We start from the raw sequence: 24,473 nt of genomic DNA on the forward strand, positions 1-24,473 counted from the left end.
ATAAACTTCTATAGGAAAAATAAAACCTTCAACCCAAAACTCCTCCCGCTCTTGTAGAAAACCACGAAACCATTTCCTAAACAGTCACTTCTCCAGTCACTTCCCCAGTCACCCCCATCAGTCACCACCTGCAATAATCTAGGACTCATAACCATCACCCCCAACTATGACTATGCACCACCAAACCTCAGACTCATATCATATCCCATGAGTAATAAGGAATATATAATTTTACAGCTCAAAGCTTAGAGAACTTTCCCAAATCAGAACACTACATCCCAGATTAAACAGTACATTCAAGCTCATTCAAGCTCATTAAACTTGACAGACATCAAACCATTTCGCACTTTTCAATTCCAGACACCTCACTCAAGCACCCCAAATCATCCGCCAATATTTATCAAACCACATCATCAAAAACTTACCCCTCTTACCTCACAACCCACAACTCCAGCCTCCCACACCACACCATGCCTCGCAAGGAGGCACGTGTCAGCAAGTACATCGAAGTAGACATCGATGGACCCATCAAGCCACCACTAAGAGAATTTATGGGCCCGCACCCACCCGTTAAACATAAGATTAAGCGTAGACCTGTTGGTCTACCTGTTCCTCCACCTGTAAGTTCTTCCACTACCTACTCATATATCCATATATATACATACATATAGATATACATACATGTAGAAAGATCTCTAATTTACTAACTTCCTTCTTTCCAGGAAAAAGCGCCAGTGCAAGTAGGAGATGGTTCGTGTTGTGGATGTGTGATTATGTAGATTATGTGTATGATGTGTATGGTGTATTTTGTATATAGTGTACCGAGTAGATACGTGGGGGCTTTTATGAGGGATGTTTTATGAGGGATGTTTATAAGGGAAGAGGGGTATTGGATATGGTGTTATTATAGACAGATTCCTTATAGACAGATTTCTTATACACAGATTCCTTATACACAGATTTCTTATACACAGATTTCTTATACACAGATTTCTTATACACAAATTCCTTATACACAAATTTCCCAGAAACAACATTACACAGCCCAACTTCACAAAAACCAACACATCAGGAATAAATAACATCAAATTTATCACTCTTCATATGATAAATCACTAGTGTATATAAATTCCAAATCCTCTAAAAATCACATATCAACTGTCCTATTGAAACTATTAATATCAATATCACGCAACCCTTCTAATAATCCTAACCCAATATGGAATATATCAAATCATACCATTATATATGATCTCATAACAAATTTATCTTTGTATTTCCATAAACAGTTTTCCATATAGTATATATCGCATAGTCAAACTCTATCATTGTATAACAATACAATACAGTCTAGTCTAATTCTCAAAAAGAAAGAAGAAAAGAAAGAAATGAAAAAAATATATCATAAAAACATACCCCAAACATTCATTTCTCAGTCATGACTTGTCCTCATTCACTCCAGGAGTCACAAGATTCGTGTGATTGTATTATTGCTAATATGGCTATACACTCACAAACAGTCACTCATTCGGAACTGACTATGAGCATATAGGTTCTGCGTCTTACTCTCATATGCATCCATGTTCTTCTTTTCATTCTTTCCTGAACTATCAGAAGAATCAAACAAGATATCCGAGAACGAATCTTGCAGTCGTCTATCTACTTACGAATTTGTAAAAACATCATCGATATTCATCTTCTCAAGATCTCAAATATCCACTCCACTTGAAGCACTCCGACTCCCAACACCTCATCCTCGCCACCTCAAACCCCGACCTCCTACGCAACATGCCATCCTCATCCCCATCCACACACCAAGACACCCACTCCACCCCATCCCTCCACACCGCAAAACCCAAACCCCTCACAAGTAAATTCACCGAAGGACGCATGCAGGACGAACCATCGGGCCCCCCACCAAGAAAATACATCGACTCACAACCCAGTGCGCGATCTAGTTCCGAGACGGCGCGTACAGATACACATGTAGCAATAGCGACTTACGAACAACCTCCAAGGTCCGCTTCGGAACCTGTTGAAGTCTCGTCGTGGGTGAGTAAACGATTCCTATAACTTCCGTTAAGAATGAACTCTGCTAATTTTCCTTCCTTTCCCTCGTCAGGAAACTCGCAGATAAAGAGCTGGCGAAGAAATATGAGGGTTTACTATGTATTATCAGAGAATTTGATATCACTAGATAGGTAGTTCCCCGAGGCTGTTTTTACCCTGGAGATAAATAATACACTAGCATTCTCCCAGATGGGTTTTTGGATACCATATTGTAAAATAGATACTCATAATCAAATATGAAAATAATCATGACTTTTTATCTCCCTCAAACAAATAGATCCAGGTCTCTTGTGAAACAAATCCCAAAAGTAGGTATATCTATTGCTTTTAAGAGATTCAACGTATTAGTTCTCTGGAATTATTCTCTTCGGAAGTAAATAATGCACTAGCAGTCTTCCACAGAATCCTGGATACCGCTTTACTGTAAAATAGATACTCATGATCAAATAATGGAAGAACCATGTCTTCGTACTTGCTGTGAATGTAGAGGATTACTTTTCCCTTACAAACACATCACCCCCGCCCCCCTTCACAGAACTTCAAACACCACGGACAGATAGATGAATCAAACAGAAGGGAATCTCATTCCGAGACCTAAAATATAGTAAATTAGAGCCCCCGGAATCACATGTCAAATTGTGAGATTTCCCAAAATACGCACACCATGTACAATATAATCCTATCATCAACTAAGTAAGTACATCAAGCATACCCAATCCAAATTCAAATCCAAATCCAATAAAACATCATTTGCAAACCCACATATCCACAAAATCAAATGAACAACTCAACATCACAAAATCGTACCCTGAACTTCAGTGATCCTTTCATATACATTTTCATTTCTCTCATATCTCACAACCTAGCCTTTTCATTTTCCTTCTCTGTGCCCGGGAGTCATTCTCTCATATTAACCACACATCTAATACAATCACCCTTCTTCATATCATCAAATGCTTGGTTGATTCCCTTCAAAGGTTGTCTGTGAGTAATGAACTCATCAACCTTCAATTTACCTTGCATGTAATCATCAACCAATTGAGGTAATTGGGAACGACCTTTGATACCACCGAATGCACAACCTTTCCAGACACGTCCAGTGACAAGTTGAAATGCTATTAGAGATGTCAGTAATTTGTATCTTGTACGAATATCGGCTGCTAGCAAGAAAAGGGAATAACTCACGTCTAGTACTAATCTCCTGTCCAGCAGCAGCAACACCAATAACAATACTTTGACCCCAACCCTTATGACAAGCTTCCAAAGCAGCTCTCATAACACCAACATTTCCAGTGCAATCAAAAGTGTAATCACAACCACCATCGGTCATTTCGATCAATTTCTCTTGAATACTTTGGCCCTTCAATTCAGTTGGGTTAACGAAATCGGTGGCACCGAATTTATCAGCCCATTCCTTCTTGGATGAGTTTACATCAACTACGATGATCTTTGAAGCCTTTCTTTGAACAGCTCCTTGAATTACACTGAGACCAACACAACCGGCACCGAAGATAGCGACAGTAGATCCTTCTTCGACTTTGGCGGTTTCGACAGCAGCTCCGTAACCGGTAGTAATACCGCAACCAAGTAGACAAGTGCGGTCCATAGGAGCATCTGGGGTGATAGCGACAACGGAAATATCGGCAACGACGGTATATTGAGAGAAAGTAGATGTTCCCATAAAGTGGAGGAGATCTTTACCCTTGCACTTGAAACGGGATGTACCATCTGGCATGACACCCTTTCCTTGAGTTGCACGGATTTTTCCGCAAAGGTTGGTTTTACCAGATTTGCAGAATTTACATTCTTTACATTCTGGGGTACTGGAGAGATGTTAGCGGTACATGAAACAGATGCTTTTTGAATACATACTATAAAGCGACAACGTAATCTCCTGGTTTAACAGATGTTACACCTTCACCGACAGATTCCACAATACCAGCACCCTCGTGTCCGAGAACAATTGGGAAGGCTCCCTCGGGGTCTTTGCCGGAAAGTGTGTATGCATCTATCGGCCATTAGCATCTCTTTTTTTACGATTCGTACAATCTCATGATGACCCAGCGCCCGGCACCGTCCCCATCCCAATCCTCTTTCTATAACATCCTCCTCACCCATTCGACAGGATATCTTCATCCTCATTCCCCGTCTATCCCGTCTCCCGCACTGCCCAACTCACCCCTCCATACCCATCGTCCCACCAGCCCTCCTTCCCGAATCGGCAAAAAGTGAACAAAAAGTTAAAAAACAACCTACCAGTATGACAAACTCCCGTATAATAAATTTCAATTCTCACTTCATTCGCCTTAGGAGGGGCAACCTCAATATCCTCAATACTGAGTTCTTGAGCTGCTTCCCAAGCAACTGCCGCCTATTAATTTCTCTATTAGCTTTGTTTCTTTCCTCTTTCCCTACTTCCTTTCTCGTGCATTGTTTCTATCTTCTCCCTCAATGCTGAGATCGAGTTAAAAACCTCGCAGACTTTCACCCGCGCCATTCTGCAGAATCTGCCAATGCAGCAGATGATACTCTGAGTGCATCTGCAGCAGGAATAGTATATATCTCCGGGTTGTGTATGTGTAGAGGGGTATATAAAATGGCAGCTAACCTTGCAGGTAATAGTCTAATATGATTCACGAATTAGCACATGTACTATATTGTAACACCATGAATCTCCCTTTCCACGAGTCCGCGAGAATAGTATGCATCAATCGATCAAGCCATCAATCAACCACAAATAACCCTCTCTGACCATCTCCCGTCCCCCCACCAAACCGTGCAGACAAGCAAACAGAAAACAAAACATACCTTTCCAACAGTATCCGCAGGCATGTTGTCTTATTCTATTCTTTTAATTCGTCGATTCTGTTGTGTAAATTAAAGCTCTCAAGGTATCCAAAAGCTCTCAAGGTGCACAAAATGCGTCGTGTATTTCGTATGTTTCGTTTTGATCGAGAAGAAGGCAAACCAAGTAAATAGGCGTTGGTCACAAATGAGGGGTAAGTAAACGATCTTTTGTTAAGCTTTAAGGTTGAATGGAGCTGTTTGTAAGGTGTTTGTCCGGTATGCTATATCGGACTTCTTTCGGATACTGTGGTAGCTACTGAGTAAGGCAAGGTAAATGAGGGGCAAGTTACAGAACAGGTAAAACTATATCCACCTGTTAGAAATATTTCATCATCGATTCTATGCCATTATTCCATTGGATTTCCTTAACAGGTATTACGATACAAAAGCGACGGAAGCGAGTGTATTTTGACTCATACGGCGAGATTGTGCTGGATAGACAAGATGATGAATTATCAGATAGCATAATCTTCCACTCTCCAGGAGTAGACAAGACTTGACAAGACTTTACATACTTCATAGGTATCCAGAAGCTTGAGAATGAGGTCGGAGCTCATCGGCATCAATCCATCTCCCCACCTCGGGATCTTTTATCCACACCGAGTAACACTTTTTCATGCTCCAGACAAGATTCATCAAGATTCATCAAGGGCAACTGAATCCAGACTCTGGATCCTAGGTATCTCTATCCTCTTGCGAAATCCTCGAATTTATTTACACAAGCACAGTACACAATACCAAGATTCGTTTCTACTCTCTACATCATACCTCCCCTCTCTTCCATCCCCTCCTCTCCTCTCCCCTCCTCTTACCAAGAAACCAAGGCCATCTAGCAACCAACCACCCAGCAAATCTACAGATACCGAAACCCTCGCAATTCGGAGACTGAGCTATGATTCTCTCTGCATCTACGTATCTAACTTTCTATCTAGCATCATACTTCTTGGCACTCCTCTTCATCTCAAGCCGTCGTACTCTTATTTCATCCTATATCCCATATCCCATATCTAACCACCCATCCCCTCACCACCAATCTAACAACTTCAAATCAACACAGCACGATTCTCATTCTCAATCCACCAGATCCTCACTCCTCAATTCTCAAACCTCAACTTCCCATCCATACCCTCAACATTCACAACCCAATCAATCACTCCAATACAATCCAGTACCAAAATTCTAGACACCTAGCATCTTCCCACCTCCCTTACATCTATTTCTACATTTGCATTTATTTCCACACCTGTATTGGTTCCTACGAGGGTGTGTTTTTGATGAGGGCCCAGATCCATGTGCAAGCACTTTTTACACCAAAAGTTATTTACTTTAGAATTCAATATTAAATTTAATTAATATTATTATATGTCACGGAATTCACCGTATGATATAACACTACGATACTAATCCTAGTACTCCTCCGGAGTACTCATTCCTATAATTACTAAAACTATTTCACTCAGTTTATTTGTATACCCTATATACCTAATTAGGCAACTCTATCGCTTGATCAGAATATATAAACCAGGTATAATCCTTATAATCACACCTCAAGTCAATCTAGTTTATTATCACTCTATATACCTATCTCCTAATCAAAGTGACCATTAGATATAGCTATTACCTCCGTGATATTATATATTTGAAATTTTACATATAAATAAATTTAAATAACGTGGTTTATCAGCATATGGGCCATATCATCATATGGGCCACCTCAAAATACATACAAAATTCGTCTGTGTGTAACCGTGCACCTTCTTTATTTATAAATATAATCTCTCAAAAATTTAATATATGATATTTGATTATAAAAGTATTAAAGATTTCTAATTAGTTTTCGAAAATTCAAATTAATATAAGAGTTATTATTAAAATAGTTTTTTTGTAACGAAAATCGTGACAATTCTGACTTTTTCCAAAATCTAATAAGAATATTCATTAAAAAGATTTATTTATAGAAAGCTAATTTCTTATTATTATTTAATGATCTTTTTTTCCCTCAAAATAATGATTAGTTATTTTATAAAGAATATGAAAAAAGCCCTAATTTTGGTGTATTTTCAAATGGCCCACATGATGATATGGCCCACATGCTGATAAACCACGTTATATTATCTTTCAACTTACTCAAGATCTATAAAGAATTATTAAAATTTAAAATTGTTACAAAAAAAATTGTTTATTTCAAGAATTGAAATTCTATATAAGATTTTTCAATTGATATTTTATCAAAATTAATATCAAATTATTTATTTATCAAATCTTGATATATATTCTATATTTTAAAGTTTTGTAGAAAAATTATTCGAATTATTTCATATTTATAAAAATAGAGAATAAAGTATAATTTTTGGTGACGAAATTTGCTTAAATTTTATTCGAGTCCTCGTCAAAAACACGCCCTCGTAGGTATCTACATTTTTACATTCCTAGCTTTATATATCAATCAATCAATATATCTACACACTGATCTAACACTCATACTCATACTCAAATCCATACTCCCACTCATCTACAAATCCACCACTCCACCACTCCACCTTTCCACCTTCCAATCTCTATTTCTCTACCTCTCTACCTCTCTGCCTCTCTGCCTCTCTGCCTCTCTACCCCTTCATTTCGCCATTTTCCTCTTTACCCCCTCTTCACCCCTCTCCTCACCATCTCTTTACCTCATCACCTCACCCCCTCTTTCCCACACCCCACTACCTCATCTATCATATCATCACCCATCACCCATCACTCACCCCCCATCACCGATCACCCATCCTCCTCCAAACACCCCTCTTAATTTCCACCCCCTCCTAATATCCATCCCCCTCCTAATACCCATATCCCATATCCCATATCCCCAATAAACCAACTTCATATAATTCAAATCTCAATATCAATATCAAATCTCAATCTCAATCTCTCTCATCACCATCTTTCCAAATCTCCTTCTCCTCAAACCTACTCCCCCCCTTCCCCCTTTCCTACAACACCAACCTTAAAGCTCTCGTAACCCCCTACTACCCATCCATCCATCTACATTTCACACCCTCCCATCTAAAATCTCATCCATCACCCTTTCTACTGCTAGCCAGATCTCGTAGACACATACACGCAACCCACGCGTGCACAAGTCAGTCATATCACGTCACAAAATTAAAATCAATCATTGCTGGTTCAAAATGTATTATTTCATTTTGTATATGCCACTCTCCACTAGGTATTCTTGCGCTAGGTAGATGTCTTCCACCCATTGTTCGCTGTTTGTATTTCCTACTACAACAAACACACCATCATCATCATCATCCTCGCCAACACTAATGCCAGGAGCCCCTCCGCGCGCTCCACAATCCTTCACCCCGCAGTCTCTCTAGTTTTCCCCCCTCGTCTCCAGCGCGCTAGGTACTCTCATAGAACACTGCTCTCTCACCTCCTCCCACTCATTCATCAAGCCACCACAATATCAAACAGAAGAAAGCCACGACACTTCAGACTAGTTTGTCGTAGGCTAGCTGGCCTCCAAAGAAAGAAAGAAAGAAAAAAAGGAGAGAAAAGAAGCCATTCATCAGGACTCAGAAAAGAAAGAAAAAACGCCATTCCACTCCCCCATAATGGTATTTGTGATATAATATGACTACAAAGCTGTGCCCCTCAAATTCCCTTTCCATTCATTCCCACCACATATTAAGAAAAGGAGCGCGGCTACCGAAATGAAACTTTTGATGAGAACGTGGGTGTGTGCATAGCATAGATGGATGAAAAAGATCGTAACAACTTAAACCGCATCCTATCCGAATTAAAAGTTTTGTGAAATACCTGCACTTTGTTGACCTGGGTAATGTGATGGATTTTCGATTCGTGTGTTTCTTCTCGCTGATACATCACGTATAATTGGTTGACCCGCAGCTTCAGCTCGATTTTGTGGACTTCCATATGGTGTTGCATCAGTGTATGGGTTTCCACCGGCGCCTCCGTATTGATCATAATATTGTCCACCTCCATTATATCCAGCTTCACCTGATCCATCTGATCGGCCAGCTGCACTGTACGAGGAAGAAGCATTCGATGGTCCACGATTTATATCACGATTTCCCGCTGTAGCTGGTCCCATAACGCCCATACCTTCTTCTTCATGGTGATCAACTAAAGGATTGTCAGATCGAGTATCGGAAAGTGCATGAGTCGGCGATCCATCCGAATAAGCCATACCAATTCCACCTGCTGATTGACCACCAGATAATGTTGTTGAGGCTTTTCTTCCTGACGATGCTACGGCTGTAGTTCCCCATCCACGATATCCAGACCCTTCTTCTTCGCGCATTTCGAATGGCCCATCACTTCCACCTGATCCTACGGCTGGAATAGTTGGATCATTGTTGGGGTTGTATCCATATTCCTCCACTTCCTTTCGTCTCATTTCTTCGGCATCCTTACGTTGCTTGCGTCTTCTCCAGAAGAATAATCCAGCAGCAATCAAAGCAGCAACTGCGACGATAGGTACAACTACTGCGATGGCAATTGTTCCTCCACTTGAAATACCTTTACTACCCGAATTACTCGATCCTGCATTGCTAAGGCCGGCTGTTCCGGAAGCTGTTGCAGAAGATGAAGTCGACGATGTGGAAGATGCCCTAGATGTGACGGCCTGAGTAGATGTGATGTATTCGGTTGTGACTTGTCCAGACGATATGCCATCCGTTGGAGTTACAGTAACGACAGATACGACAACTGAAGATGATGGTGTAGGGTCGGCAGTTGTCGCGGGAGTTGTAGCGGCTTGTTGAGTTGTTGTAGGTTGAGTAACAACAGCGGAAGTTGTGGGAGTTGTTGCGACTGTCACTGGAGTTGTCGGCGCTGGAGTTGTTGGCGTCGGAGTTGTTGGCGTCGGAGTTGTTGGCGTCGGAGTTGTTGGCGTCGGAGTTGTCTCTGTTGAAGATTGTGTAGTGGGTAATACTGTAGGGGGAGTAGTTGCAGGATCAGCACTCGTGACTGTAGTCGATGGAGTTGTGTTAGCAATTGCACTCGATGAAGGAGCAACGGTGGATGAGGTGGATATCAAAGACTCTGAAGTCGCCGAAGGGACTTCAGAAGAAGTAGCTGCACGCGCACTGGTTGCCATACTTGTAGAGTTAGAAGACATCGTGAATTGTCTGACGACGAATTTTCTGGGCTTCCTAGATGTAGCCATATTATTAGTCACCAATCTCCAATTGCATTCAGCCACTCTCCATTGAACATTTAGGCAAAATGTAGAGATGGTGTAATTGATATAATATCTTGGACATATCTTACCCTCAGCCAATCTTTCCCTTTCTTGAACAATGTTAACCACCAACTGTATGTGTTGTTGTAGCTGTGGAGAATTACAATGCGATGCAGTTTCGAATTGGTTGAAGAAGGTATTCAACGTATTCAAGCACAAACGAGAGGTGCTTCGAAATGACCGGACGAAGATCGAATTGGGGGTCAAGTCGGGCTATCGGTTCTGGTGTAGTGTACTTGAGTGGTTCTCGTACAATGATTACGAACGCTTTGATTATTATTTTTTCCTTCCGGGGGGTGAGAGGGTTTCGACACGTCGCAGATGTTGGGAAATAAATGGTGGTTAAAAGTTGTATGTATAGAGTAGAAGAAAGAGTTAATAAGAGAAGACTGCAATCGAATGCGTCTTCCAAATTTCGATTATTAAGGCGTTTAAGTTTAAGATCTAAGACTTTGGACCGACAAGAAGAGGTTTGTTTAGTTTTGTGAATACCTAGGTAATGAACGAAGGGGTAATTTGGAAATGGTTGAAATCGGTAGGTTATTATGTTTTTTTGGTGGTTTTATCGTTTTAGACGAATGAAATACGAGATACCAGATACCTAGATAGGCAACGGAAAATGAATGTGTGGTTGAAAGTGGAAATGGAGCTGGAGGCGTTCAGTAGTGGATGGCAGTGGCAGTGGCAGTGACCGTCGCAGGAAGAGAGAGAGGCAGAGAGAGGGAGAATGGAAACGCGAGAAGAAAAATGAATGAGAGTAAATCGTTTTCGATCGAATGAATCGCTTTCGGTCGGCACCTCCTTGGGGATTTTCGATTATGTACGAGTACGGTCTTGACGTATAATTTCCAATATTTTGTGCCGGTTTGGTTATGTGAGACAACGAGTGACACCCTCAGACAAAGATTTTTCTCTTCTCTTTCCCTTTTCTTCTTCTTCTAACTTCTCTCAAAATTCAAACTCCACTCACTCAGTCTTCACGAACCACTGATGAGGTTCTAAGACTCCTAGTATGTACTCTGTAACTCTGTCGTTTTTACTTTTTCCTTGCCAGGGTTCAAGGTCTCTTTCTCAGCCCGAGCCAACGTGCTACGAAATTAGATTTTCTTAGCTGGCAGCGGGATGGGATGGCTATGACCGTGATATCGGAATTTGGGGGGGAAGATTGAGGACTCGCTCGTGGGTTGGTTGATTGATTTGATTTGATTTGATTGATTGATTGATTATGTCGATAAGAGTAGAGTGCTTAGGTAGTAGTAGTTGTTGTTGTCTTGGTTGCTGTTATTGCCGTCGTCGTCGTCTTCGTCTGTTGATTGTAGAGGAATGTGTCTTGTGTTTCCATCGAGGGATTCGCTGAGAAGAATTGATGTTGTTCGTACGTACTGTGAGAATCAATCAAAACAAATACATTGTGATGAATGGATGAATTTGTTTGGTCGATATAAACCTCGGAACAAGGTTGGAATCGGAAGAGAGGAAGCTTATGCGGTATCTGTGAGCCATTGAAAGTTTTACGGGTAGGTCCTAGGTAGATAGGAATGAGTTTGTTCCTGCTCTAAATTGTAACTACTATGTAACTACCTACCTAGGTAGTCAATGTAAATACCCTTTTGCAAAACTATATCTCTTCATATCATCTTTATGATTTCATCGATGACCATCTTATCATCACGATTCGGAACATTTTTGACATTTGAGTTGATGTTTTCCTAATACTATCATCACTCGTGACTATTTCTATAATAACTCTAAATATACTCCTGAAGTCTAAAATTTCCCTAAAAGTCTATATTTCCAGTTTAACAATTTTGCATCTTTTATTGTTGTGTTGCAAATGCCTTGTTCGCCATGTCTCTTAGTATTTCTCATGGAAATGAGATACGATGTCGATCAGACGGTATCTTAAAAAACTAACATCGATAGTCTCCAAGCTAAGATTCAAAAATTCCCGTCTACCAAATCATCTCAACTTCCCCAACTTCAGGGTCTATTCTTGTATAATATCGCCTGCAATTGCGCCTAGGTGACAAAAAAAGGCTTTCAGAAGGACAAACATTAGTTGTCTCTCTAAGCATGCAGTGTCAATCGTGATATCCCCACGAATCAGAAGTGATGACATCGTCGAAAATACGAATGTACAAAGTACGAAAATGACCGTTTCATTGGTGGCTGTGTCTCTATGTAAGTAAGAAATCTCAGCATATTAATAAACGGCTGCATCGTGACGGCGTCGGTCAAATGATTGTTTTTTCCTCAAGCCTCAATCGTATTGCGCCTACCTCACCAGTGCAGTTCGTTGAACTAAAATAATTCATGGCAATTCACGATTCGCGAGCCTTCATCCTTTGGCAAAGAATGTATCAAGACGTTTCTATCGACGCTCAATCCTTCTCTTCCACTTTCCAAGGACCTTTCCGGATTGTAACATCACTCGGGTCTCTCCTTCCTAATGCATCTTCACATAACCCAAATGCGGTCAAACTCCTCCGGATTTGATGATCGCCGTTACTGTGCTGTATCACAAAACTTGCATCTTCAAAACTGCAGGTTGAACGGGTTCATCACAATCCCCCTAACCCCTTGATTGACCCCTCACAAAAAAACATTTGCACACAACAATATTTTTTTCGCAACTTCACAACATTCAATTCCAATTCAGAATATCTCATTTAGAAATGAAACTTGATTCGTCAATCCATACCTTCTTCCATGTCTTCCTTGAGACCTTCCATTCCAACGATTTTCATGATTTATAAGATCCGAAAATCCACAATATGATTCGTCAATAAATCGGAAATTAACCAAATACTATCCCTACCAGTGACGAAAATCGTGTATAATTTTCATTCGATTTCCCCGTTGTTTTTCCAAGATGGTAAAATAATAAGCAAGGGGCGAGGAGAACATATGAGGAGAAACCACGAGATTTCTAGGACCTGGGTCTTTAGATTTCCTTGTCCTTAAAGATCCTCTGATATAAAAACATGGAAGAGCAATTGACGTCAGGAAATTATAGACAGTGTTGTCATTATTGACATTGATCATTTCCATGAGTTGGAGAAAGTGTGATGGGATGGTGCTGGTTTGCAAGTGATCTGGCCAATTGCTCATTTCTTAAATTTCTGGTTCACCTTGTAACCATTGATTGATCCTGTCAAATTTCAAGAAGAAATCGTTCCGCTCGTTGGTACATGGGAGGACAATAAGTTTCAAAGCACAAGAAGACCAAATTCACACTCGTGATTTGGATATCTGTAATTGTAAATAGGTATCTCCATTCATACTCGATTTTAAGACTTTGAAGCAATAATAAAGAATACATGGTCTTATTCCAATAGTCTATGCATGATATTTCCAATGGTAAAAGGGTTCAAAAAGTGAAAAAAGTAAATTCAGGCTTGTGTCACGTGATTATTCTCGAAGCTCACCTTTGCTGAGCTACGAGCTCTATGTCAAAAAAGCATGAAACCAAATTTCTCGATACTAGCGATCTTTTTTCTTCATCTCATAAGCACGACGGTCAGCGTGGTCGTGATTTCTTTCTTTCTTCGACACAACAACAGGTATTGTGAGTATTCTATTCCCATACCCATTCCCATTCTCCCATTTCACTTGATAGTCAGTCTATGTTGCATGATTCTTTGCTCCGTACATCGAATTGAGATATCCATATCCATCGTACTTTTCATAGCATAAAGATTGGTATCTTGATGGGAGTTATTGAACCACGGTCTTCACATTATTTCCCATCTCAAGATCGGAGTGATCTCGAGATAGCTGAAAGGAACTATGTTGTTTGTGCTTTGGAGCTTTATCTATGAATGGAAACTAACATGATCGTTCACAGAAACTTGCCATATTCTTTTCGCAGATTGGTACAATACTATATCACCGCGCGGGGCCGTTGATATTTATATCATTTGGCCCCAATTTTCATCATTGTTCTAAGAATCAATCAGCTGCAGAGAGTCAAACTCTAGCAAAGCGTAGCGACAAGCAAATCCAACCCGCAAGTAACTCACACCGACTTCAAAGTTTCATTCCATTTATTCCATTCGATCCAATCGCTTGGTATCTATGAATGATTACTTTCGATGCCTCACCTTTCGAGATAAACCTCTTTCCTAACCCCTGCTCTCGACTGGCTTCATTGCATCTGGGGCGGAGGGAGGCCTCGGAGGGCTTCACCCATGTTCTTCACAAGTTTATTTGTGTCGACGCGGTTCGTGGTAACCAATTCTTTTCTTATCCTGGGCATGATATAAAACGGCTCGCCTCAGATATTGCCATGGAGTTTCTTGTGATAATCACTTAAATTCTTCAAATGCATTTTCAAGGCTAGTCCTGAGCAGCGACGTTAAAAGGTTTATCCTCGTATGCATGGTTGTGTAGCTGCGGGATGAATTAATTTGACGTCTTTGGAGGCTGTCAAATTACTATCTTTTAGATAGCTTCAGTTTTCAATAAAAGCATATCAGGATGTACCAGCGGTCGGAGGACAGTGATGCCAGCTTTTTGCGTCTCTATTGAGAGCTTCTTTTGACCGTATGTTCACTGGACTAATGAAAACTGCGACTCTGGCTAACTGCTCACAGGTTTTCATTTTGCAACTCTCGCGCAATACTTTCAGCAAGTCAGATCCACGCCAAGGCTCAGCTGTTCTGATCAAATCTTTGTCGCGGTATTCTACTCGACAACACTTCCTCGGAATATCAGCTTCGCCAATCTATCGAACATCATGGGAACCTTTCAAAATCCTTCCCTTGCTCGCATTTGTTCCCTCCGCCTGTCGGCCATGGCCAAAGTCCCTTACCAAACGCTTTCCGATCATCCATGCCTTTTCGTCTACAGCAACGTACTCGGTATTCTTTTATTTCGGTGAGAACGTATACATGATGAAATTCTCGAGTTTGAACGGATTTTAAGCTCTTGCCAATTTTCAGTTCCGACTCGTAATTGAGTATGCAGATCACCGGGATCTAGCAACGGAAGAAAGGCCGCTTATTGAGAATTGGGTTCGACTCAGACGTGCATCGGTATCACCTTCAGAAATTTTACATTGGGCAGAGAAACGGGCATGGAGACTTGCGTTGGATGTTAATATATGATGGACTCATAGCAGATGGTGTGTCGGAGCCGAAATTGGGAATGGAGAAGGAGCAGTGGGGAGAAAGTACACGAGACACCTTTTATCGAGTAGGTAACCAGGAAACGATAGGAGAATAAGCCTTAGGGGTGGCGACGAGGACTACTGAGGAGAGGATTTAGCGACTATCAAACAGCGTGCAGATTTGACAATTATAAATCCCCTGTATTCTCAAATTCAAACTCCATCAGAATCATCAAAAAATCGAGAAAGTAACTCTCTCTCCCTCTTTCTCGCTTCTTTTCTATCTCATCTACTTTACCATGTTTTCAAACTCCCACACATAAATTCTTGATATACCTACGTTGTATTCTCATCATCCCTCACGATATCCAATCCCTTACATCCCATCCCGACTTGTATTCCTACGTTGATTTTTCTCTCACTGTCCCGTGTGTAGATTTCACAAGGTGTGAAATAACAGATGGCGCATAGTACACTTGAAAAAATATTCCGTCTTTTAAGATCTCTTCCTATTGGTTTCTTGTTTCTAAACTTTCAAATTTTCGAACTTATGTATAGATTTTTTGTGTCTTGAGGTATATAGATTATGCTTTCTCTGGCACCCTTTTCTGGGATAGGAAAGGAAGATAGATAGATGGTTTGTTGGGTGTGGAGAGGTTTCTGTTTTTCTCTGGGATGGGGAAAATGGAAGTTTTTGAAGAAATTGGGTTTTTGATGGAAGATATATAAATCTTCTCTCATGTGCGGAGCGAAAATTGCCATCAACGGAGTATTGATCTGATGGTTGAGGTAGGAAGATGTGAGAATTGAGGTGTGGAATTCTACTAAGTCATGTTTGATTTTGATTTTTAGGGATTTGATAAGAAGAAAATATCAGGAGAGGGGAAGTAGGCATCGAGAAGTGTATTCTTGAATGGATCATGGATAAGAATGGAAATGGAAATGAGAAGTGGAAATATCGAGTCATCCACAAAACCCATGAACTGGGAAAGAAAACCGAAGGGCTGAGTTCTTGGTTGATGAGAGAGGTAGATGGAGGGGAGATTTTAGGTTTACCTCGCTTTACTATCCGTATAGTGTACGGAATCTTCAAACTTGGAAAGAGAGAGTAGTAAGGGATTTCTATTCTCACAAGTCATTAGGAAATGTTGTGATGTATCACAGATGTGTGTTTTCCACAGTCTCACAATAGTGAGTGTATGGGAAGTTGGAACAATATTTTGCGGATGTGGGAATTTATTTTCTACCTGCCATCCAAAACCATGCGGAGCTGTTGCAGCTTAATCTATTGTACACTGAGTTGCTATAATCAGTTGAGCTCGCATAAGTTAAATTTCCGGGGCCAACTTTTAGATTGCCGGGGCCAATTTTTAGCTCTGTCCTGGGTTTTTATTGACCATCGTATGTAGATTCTATGTTGCTCAATCCTTGCCCTGACCCGCTGATAAAAAAGTTCTCTTATGATTCTTCTATCGCCGCCACCAGGCTTCCTCTCCTGAATATAAATTTCACTGAGTATTTTGTTCTTCAATACTATGAGCTTATTCCAACATTCTCGCTCGCTCGCTTTATCATTCTCCGGATCTGGTGGATGGTCTGGATGTTTCTGATCGTATGTGTGGGTGTGGGCGACATCGCTCAGGTAACTGTGGTATTTTTCGACGTCGGAAAACAACTCCCATTTTATTAGCTCCGGGCCAGTAATTTCGGTATCGATACCGCCAGCTTTTTCCAAGAGGTAGATTATGGTTCTCGCGTGGGAGGTTATTCGGTCGATGGTGGATTTCCCGTATTTGGCACTGCACTCAGGGCAAATTTTGGAAGCCAAAACCCTTACACTGTTCTTACAAGGCCTTCGTGTCTCGGTCTCAAAGAAGCTTATGTGGCGGAGATTTGGATCGGGGTTCTTGTCACATCCTTGCCATTCCTGGGCGAGATGATGTGTCTTGGAATAGACATGCGTTTTGCCGGGACGAGCGTGATCTTCGAAATCACATAGGAATTTGATGGTGCGGGAGGTATGGCACATGATTGTTCCTATAAGTAAAGTAAGTCTTGGGGTTTTTCTATCGATGGTTCTCTTAGATGGAACAAAAACATTACCTGTACTGGAAGAACTATCTTTGAGATCTGATAGTAAATAGACTTTGATTTGAACTATCGTATTATGTTTGGTTTTCGATGTTATTAAAAAGTTTTGTATTGATATATGAGCAAGTGTTTGGTTGTATGGAAGAAGGATAAAAAACAAATCCATGGGGAATTCTCTGGGTATTAGGTATTGAGTAATATCTTTACCAGTCATTGCAGAAGTAGGATTCATAACGATGAATCCTTTCTAGAATAATATATGGCAAATTGGAATAAAGTTTTGCGGATGAGTAAATTTATTTTCTGTCTACCATCCAAAGCCATGCATAGCTTTAATAGCTTAATGTATTGTACACTGAGTCATCACTAATGAGTTGACTCTAACTTTCCCGATAGCGTTGGAGATGTCGAGTTTGAGATCGATGAGCGCTCGATGGACCTCCCGCCTGTCGAGCGTACAAATTCTGCGTAGAATACTGTGTCATTTGCCTTGGACGAGAAGCTTCTTCGTCCTTTCTAGCTAGCCATTCACGGTTCGCATCATCCTCGCGTCTTTGCTCTGGGTTTTTTGCTGCCTCAATACGCTGAAGTCTCTCTTTCTCAGCACGATCCTCCTCATCTTCCGCTCGAAGACTTTCACCTTGCAAACGAGAGATCTCAATTACTACCCCGATTATCTGACAAAACAACTTTCTCATCGAATTCATGCGATCAAACAGGACTACCCCTGTATTCCTGGTGCTCTGCTTCGCGGAACAGCTCCTTTAAGTACACATTGCTTAGTTGAGCTGAGTATTGGGTGCTCTTGCGTGAAAAAAATGATGCGAATAATTTATAATTCGGATCTCTCGCAGGTATTGCGCCGTTCCTATATTGCTCTCCGAGCCGAGCGGGCTCCAAATATGTATAAAAGTCACACCTCTTGAGAAGGCGGTACAACCCCTCGACCTCATAATGGAGATCTTCAAAATTGCATAGATAGTCCTTGACTTCTGCAGTTCTGTACATTATGCGTGAAATATGGGACAGGATAACTTCTTGATGATACTTGCTGTGAGAGGCAGCACAGTCGGGACAAAGGCTTGTTGCGATGGGAACTGGGGGTGTATCAGAGCAAGGCTTGAGATGTTTATCTTCTTTGAATTTTCTGCCGTGGAGTCTTCTGTCAGGATGATTAAGGCATCCTGTCCATTCCTGGATATGGGCGTATCTATGCCAAGTAGAATCAATATTGTCATCACAGACGAATCTCGTGGTGTTTGCGGCAATGCACATGATTGTACTGGTAAGATGTTCTTGAGAAAGGGCCAGTGATGAATCCTTAAGTAAAACTGTATTGTCGTCTGTATTGGTGAAATGGAGTATGAGTTGCAATGAGAGCGAGATAAACTTCGAGTATTGTATGTTTTATTTTCGATCGTTGAATTATTGAGAATTTTAATGTTGATATCTGAGTAAGCGTTTAGTTGTATTGAAAAACAGAAAAAGTTGATTAAGAAAGGAGCTTCTAGGTATTAGGTAAAGAAGCCAATGTTTTTATTAGTCATTGAAGAGATATGATTCATTAGGATGAATCCTTCTAGGAGCAAGCTACAGGAGTCATATCGTAGTTTCGACTCATCCAAGTGCATGGGAAGTTGGAATAAAGTTTTGTGGATGAGTAAATTTATTTTCTATCTACTGTCCAAAACCATGCATAGGTAGCTTTAATAGCTTAATCTATTGTACACTGAGTCATTACTAATGAGTTGACTCTAACTCTTCATATAGCTGCTGGGTTGCAGCTAAAGTTATGGAAGACGAGGATCATTCAACGTCGCCCACGCCTCTTGATATTCAATCTTTGCACGAAAAAGTTGAAATACAAGGCAGGTCATCTTATCCCTATTAGGATGAGGTTTGTTGTACTCGGACTCAATGTCGTCCCGGATCCAACTTCTTTCCAGTCTCCTAAGAGTGGGTGAATAATTGTACAAGCGATCTTGTTCCGGATTCAAACGCCATGGACGTGGCGGATGACTGGGATGGTCTCCATAGTTTCTGTATTGATCGCCTGGCCGCGGTGTCGGTTGGAGATAGTCGGAATATCGTTCGACGTCGAAGAAAATGTGCTCTCTTATGTTCGGGGCTCCCGTAGCGAGACAACGGTTATTGCCAGCTTCAAGCACCAGTGCGAGTAGTTCGGTAATGTGGCTCTGTATTTTGTTGGCTCGTAGATCACCGTAATCCAGCCGGTGTTTGGGACAAACATCATCTGGCAAAGGGGGGTTTTGAGTAACAGGACATGGCGGTTCCTGTGGTGTTTCTAGGTAGCGTGAGTTTCGAAGTGCCGGATTCGGATGCTGATCACATGCGTGCCACCATTGATTGGGCTGATATCTGTGATGAACCCTATCATTATCGCAGTAGTATCTAGCGGCGTTGGCGGCTATACACATAATTGCAGTTGTAAGATTCCTCTTGAGAAAAAGTCAGCGACGATTCAATTCTGTAAAACAGAATATTCATATTACCTGTATTAGAAGAACTATCTCTGAGGTCTGACAGTAAAGTGACTTTGTCTTGAATTGTTGTATTATGTTTGATTTTCAATTATCGAATTATTGAAGATTTTAGTGTTGATATTGAGCAGGTGTTTGGTTGTATTGAAGAACAAAAAAAAGCAAATTGAGAGAGGAAATTCTGGGTATTGGGTATGGAAGCCAATATCCTCGCCAGTCATCGGAGAAACATGATTCATATCGATGAATCTCTAGGAGCGAGCTACAAGACTCATATCGTAGTTTCGACTCACCCGAACTTTCACCACATGTACTTACTACATGTGACTTTCAGTATTGAGTCAGAGTAGAATGAAAATACGAAGATTAGATCACGGGAAGTAGAAATGGAATCTCAAACGTCATGGTGTGAATGCTAAGGTTGAATTATAATAACAATCCAAGCCGTCGACCAAGTGATAAAACCCCAGAATAATGTAACCCCCAAAGCGCTGGATAACAAGAATGTCTTCAAGTATCACACGATGTTCCACCACCAACCATGCTCTATCTCAAATTTCATGTATCTATCTATGAGCATCATCCTCTCAACGTATGCAGCACGCAATACTCAATCTGACAACGAGCAAGCTGGCCAAATATCTCTGCCAACGATTCATCTTTCACCTCGCTATTTCCACGTCTTATAATATCCGCCAATTTCCGCCACTGCGGGATATCCACTTGGAGGAGCTGATCAAAGTACTTAGTACTACTGGATGTGTTATCCTTCCCGGTGCCTTTTGGAGGCGACAGATACTGAGTATACTTTTCATCAGGCGCGGGCATCTCTATATGCATCGCAAAGTCGAAAACCAAGTGACACGAAGAACGCATTTCCGCCCTGAGTTTGCTGGGGTTGTTGAAAAGCCCACAGAGTTCATCCATGCGTTGGAGAATAGCCTTCACATGCGCATTTATGATGGCGGTACGCTCAGCTCCCCATTTAGAATAGCAATCGGGACATATTGATTTCGCGAGTGGTGCTTGATCGGGTGCATCGTAACATGTTCTCTCTGGTGCTGAGAATACTTTTCCGCGAAGGTCTACATTGTGATGATTTAAACATCCTTCCCATTGCTCTGGATCTGGGTTGAGGTAGATGTGTGGTGGGAATGCTTGGTCGTCGTCATAGTAGTATGTGATGGGTTTGATGAGTCGACACATGTTTATGACTAGAAGTTCAGTATTCAATATCAGGAAGGGGTTGATGTTACGGATGTAAAGCTTACATGTATATTGATGATTTTTGAGATATAGTTAAAGACACCAAGTATTTCAGCGAGGTCTGAAGTGGGAAATCAAGGGAAGCAAGATAGTTAAGAATGATGTAGGAATAAAGATCATTGGAATTCCTCACCAGTCAACTTCTTGTGGAAGTAATAAAATTAAGCACAACTCGTCGCTTCCTCTCATCGCCACCATTATTACTACGGGGGCACATAACGCCTGCTCTTTCTTTAATTACAGCAGTGAATCTAGGCGGAAGACACATTGTAAATATTGATTAATACAATCAAAAGGGTTTTGGTCAAAAATCGGGAGTCATAAGCGAGCCGGTACTCTCAAAATGCAGTTTCCAATTGTTCACAACAACAAAGTAACAAGATGATCTATATCTCGACCAGATCTTGAGCTCGTGATGCTTCAAAAGTAACAAATTCTCAAAAACAATACAAAGATTTGCGTGAGTTGATTTCGCAGTTATATCCAATGTAGTGAACAATCAGAATTTTGTTCCTCTAAACTACTTGTATGATTCACTTGAGCTCCAAAGCACCATCAGGGAAATAGTCTAGGCAAGAGACAATATGATCATATACCAATGAAGATAGGGTACGCGGTTAAGCATTCTTTGATGGGCAAGTTCAAATTTCCCTGCTTTTGAAGGCCACTGCATGGCTCCCCCATACTGTGAGGGTAAGAGCGAGGGGGTTGAGGGCAAATATGGGAAACCACTTGATATTCCTCCCTGCTTCGAATTTTAAAGCTCAAGATTTTGTAACTGAAACTAGCCCTTGTGGTCTTAAAGTAGTCTTAATTAATTCCTCATCCACGTGCTTCAAATCAATTGAATACAAACTTCAAATCAATTGAAATGTTGAATTTGTTTCGACGAATTGAATTGTTTTCAAATGCTAAAACCTCATAACCTATATAACATCTGCTGGTCCAAACTGCAGAGTCAGCGACGATATTTTCCACTTGGTCATATTATCATTATAGGACTAGCAATGCCCGGGATCATTACAATGTCACTGTATCAATTGGTTTCTTCAGTTCATTATGAATTGGGAATTCGAAATTGGAATTGGAATTGCCAGTCGGAAAGAATCGCACCTGAAGCTCTGACCTCGGCATGTCACATGATGCGGCCGCATGTCAAAAGTCCATGACGTCCATATTTACTTCCCCACGCCGTGCATGATATCCTCCCCAGCTTGAGATTTTTCCAATTGCTTCACGAGCCTCGAGATCAATTTATTTACATATCAATTCATATTAAAATGACATCTTTACGTATTGCCCGTCGGGCTTTCCGTGCCTCAATGCTTAATACTTCTCGACCATTTTCCAGTACAACTTTCCGATTTGCAAATGCCAATCCCGGCAACGCAAAAGAGCATGATGGTACTGAAGAATATCGCAAACATCAAATGGAAAAGCCATTAAATCCACATATGACGAACACCAATTCTACTATTGTAAACGAAATGCCTAGTGCAGGTGCGGGAAAGGTTCCACCAGAGTTCATAACGAGTGTGGATAGGAATTTCACTCCAAAGGATAGTGTACCAGAGAACACGGAGAGGATGACTGGTGGCACTCAAGATGGCCATGGAAGTGGTGTTAACAGAGAGATGGCTGTTGGAGAAATGGAGGGAGCACAGTTCAGAGTTGAGCCATTGAGAAGGGATGGAGAGCATGAGGAGAAGATGAGAGCGCGATTATTGTGTATGTTTTTCGACATTTCGCCACAAAATCTACCTTGATCCTATCTTCCTATAAGATTCAGAACTCTGCTAACAGAATCTCTCATAGATCAATCGCGCAAACGAGGAACTCTCGAATCCGATCTGCTAATGTCCACCTTTGCCGATGCTCACCTTCCTAACATGACCGCTGCACAAATGGTACAATATGATCAATTTCTCGACGAAAATGATTGGGATATCTATTACTGGGTTACCCAAGAACCCTCCCCAACATCTCGTGAAACAGCTGAAGGAGCTGGCCTTGGAGCCGAAGGAGCTACAATCAATGCTATGGGTACCGATCAAAAGAAATCACCAGTAGCACAAGGCACGGATCCTGGGAAACAAACCGGTCCTGAATTAGAGACAGATGCATGGAGAAACGGTGCTCCCAGAAGTGGAGAATGGGCACAAACGATTGGAACTTTTAAGCCTGCTTATAGACCGGTACCAAGAAGATGGCAAAATAGTGAGATTTTGGCTATGTTGAGGAAACATGTTATCTCGAGATCGGCGGGAGGCGTGCATGATGTGGAATTGGGTTCTAGTAGTGTATCTGGTAAGGGAATGGCTTTCATGCCACCTATCTTTCAGACTGATCAGAAGCGATCATGAAATGGGGGTCAAAGGATTGTAACCACCTAGGAAGATGACTTTCTATTGGTCTGTTCACTGTGATTAGGGATACCATTCATGTATGATATTAGTTGGCAAAGTACGGTATGGCAATTATCATTAACATATTCCATATTCCATATTCATCATATATTCTGATCTCAAAATACCTCAGCCCACCAACCATATTAATCTATAACGCTGATAACCACATTCATCTTATATCTGAACTCTTATCTAATCTTCGTCTAAACCATCTAGATACATTCTTGAATCCCTCAATTACATATTACGACTCTCATCCAACAATACAAAGATTAGCCCCCGCCTCGGCAAAATCACCCAAGCCCTAGAACCGACCCCCTTTTCCTTTCGTTGCCGACAATGCAAGTCGTAAACACGAACCTAAGTCTGACCTTTCACAACTATTACATACCAGCTCCAGCCTGTGCTTCAGCAAAATCTCCTAGCCCAAGACTCAAGAGTGTGCATTGGACGAATAGCCATGTTCGTATCTGTGCCGGATAACGAATGATGGTGTGCAAAATTAGGGTGATACTTTCTCTGGGGAGTGAAAGCATATTAGACATTGTGATTTTGTCTTTGTGTATGATGATTGGTGATGCGGGAAATTGTGAGTAGGCAGCTTATGAGAATATATTGTAGCGAGGGTAGTAATCCGGTATGATAGAGAGCGCTCGTAAAAAGCTAATTGGGTAACGAAACGATTGCAAGCCAAAGATTTCCAAGCAAAGAGATATCCGCTTCTCTCAAAATCGAATCAAACACCCCTTCTGAAAACCAACTTTAGAACTTTTTCCCTGCCCCTCCACTTTCTCACAACAAATTCCTTACTTTTCCTCAACAGCTCTTTTTCACTTCTCAATAATTCCGCTTCGCTTCGCCCTCTTCCAGCACCCAACGTATAACAAGAAGAGACCGATTGCCAACAAAAACCTTCTCTACTCATT

At 41.2% G+C, this 24,473-nt stretch overlaps 7 protein-coding genes across 7 annotated transcripts; 2 read left to right on the forward strand and 5 right to left on the reverse strand.

Annotated features, from left to right (window-relative positions):
- Positions 1-1,788: 1,788 nt before the first annotated feature.
- EAF02_005576 (uncharacterized protein) lies at positions 1,789-2,073 on the forward strand (the record flags this gene model as incomplete). Its single annotated transcript, XM_038901624.1, has 1 exon — positions 1,789-2,073. One exon carries the CDS (start codon positions 1,789-1,791, stop codon positions 2,071-2,073), a length of 285 nt encoding a protein of 94 aa, XP_038758964.1.
- An 894-nt stretch (positions 2,074-2,967) lies between these two features.
- On the reverse strand, positions 2,968-4,902 carry EAF02_005577 (uncharacterized protein; the record flags this gene model as incomplete). The annotated part of the gene is made up of 6 exons (XM_038901625.1): positions 2,968-3,185; positions 3,256-3,893; positions 3,943-4,078; positions 4,327-4,441; positions 4,679-4,693; positions 4,879-4,902. 6 exons carry the CDS (start codon positions 4,900-4,902, stop codon positions 2,968-2,970), a joined length of 1,146 nt encoding a protein of 381 aa, XP_038758965.1.
- A 3,802-nt stretch (positions 4,903-8,704) lies between these two features.
- EAF02_005578 (uncharacterized protein) lies at positions 8,705-10,048 on the reverse strand (the record flags this gene model as incomplete). The annotated part of the gene is made up of 1 exon (XM_038901626.1): positions 8,705-10,048. The coding sequence occupies one exon, from the start codon at positions 10,046-10,048 to the stop codon at positions 8,705-8,707; it is 1,344 nt and encodes a 447-aa protein (XP_038758966.1).
- Positions 10,049-17,752: 7,704 nt separating this feature from the next.
- Positions 17,753-18,647, reverse strand: EAF02_005579 (uncharacterized protein; the record flags this gene model as incomplete). Its single annotated transcript, XM_038901627.1, has 2 exons — positions 17,753-18,012; positions 18,098-18,647. 2 exons carry the CDS (start codon positions 18,645-18,647, stop codon positions 17,753-17,755), a joined length of 810 nt encoding a protein of 269 aa, XP_038758967.1.
- A 515-nt stretch (positions 18,648-19,162) lies between these two features.
- Positions 19,163-19,810, reverse strand: EAF02_005580 (uncharacterized protein; the record flags this gene model as incomplete). Its single annotated transcript, XM_038901628.1, has 1 exon — positions 19,163-19,810. The coding sequence occupies one exon, from the start codon at positions 19,808-19,810 to the stop codon at positions 19,163-19,165; it is 648 nt and encodes a 215-aa protein (XP_038758968.1).
- Positions 19,811-20,452: 642 nt separating this feature from the next.
- On the reverse strand, positions 20,453-21,079 carry EAF02_005581 (uncharacterized protein; the record flags this gene model as incomplete). The annotated part of the gene is made up of 1 exon (XM_038901629.1): positions 20,453-21,079. The coding sequence occupies one exon, from the start codon at positions 21,077-21,079 to the stop codon at positions 20,453-20,455; it is 627 nt and encodes a 208-aa protein (XP_038758969.1).
- A 1,340-nt stretch (positions 21,080-22,419) lies between these two features.
- EAF02_005582 (uncharacterized protein) lies at positions 22,420-23,663 on the forward strand (the record flags this gene model as incomplete). Its single annotated transcript, XM_038901630.1, has 2 exons — positions 22,420-22,867; positions 22,955-23,663. 2 exons carry the CDS (start codon positions 22,420-22,422, stop codon positions 23,500-23,502), a joined length of 996 nt encoding a protein of 331 aa, XP_038758970.1. The 3' UTR covers positions 23,503-23,663.
- Between the last annotated feature and the right edge of the window lie 810 nt (positions 23,664-24,473).

This window comes from Botrytis sinoallii (assembly GCF_014898435.1).
Source record: "Botrytis sinoallii strain Bc 23 chromosome Unknown BSIN_008, whole genome shotgun sequence".
NCBI classification, from domain to species: Eukaryota; Fungi; Ascomycota; class Leotiomycetes; order Helotiales; family Sclerotiniaceae; genus Botrytis; species Botrytis sinoallii.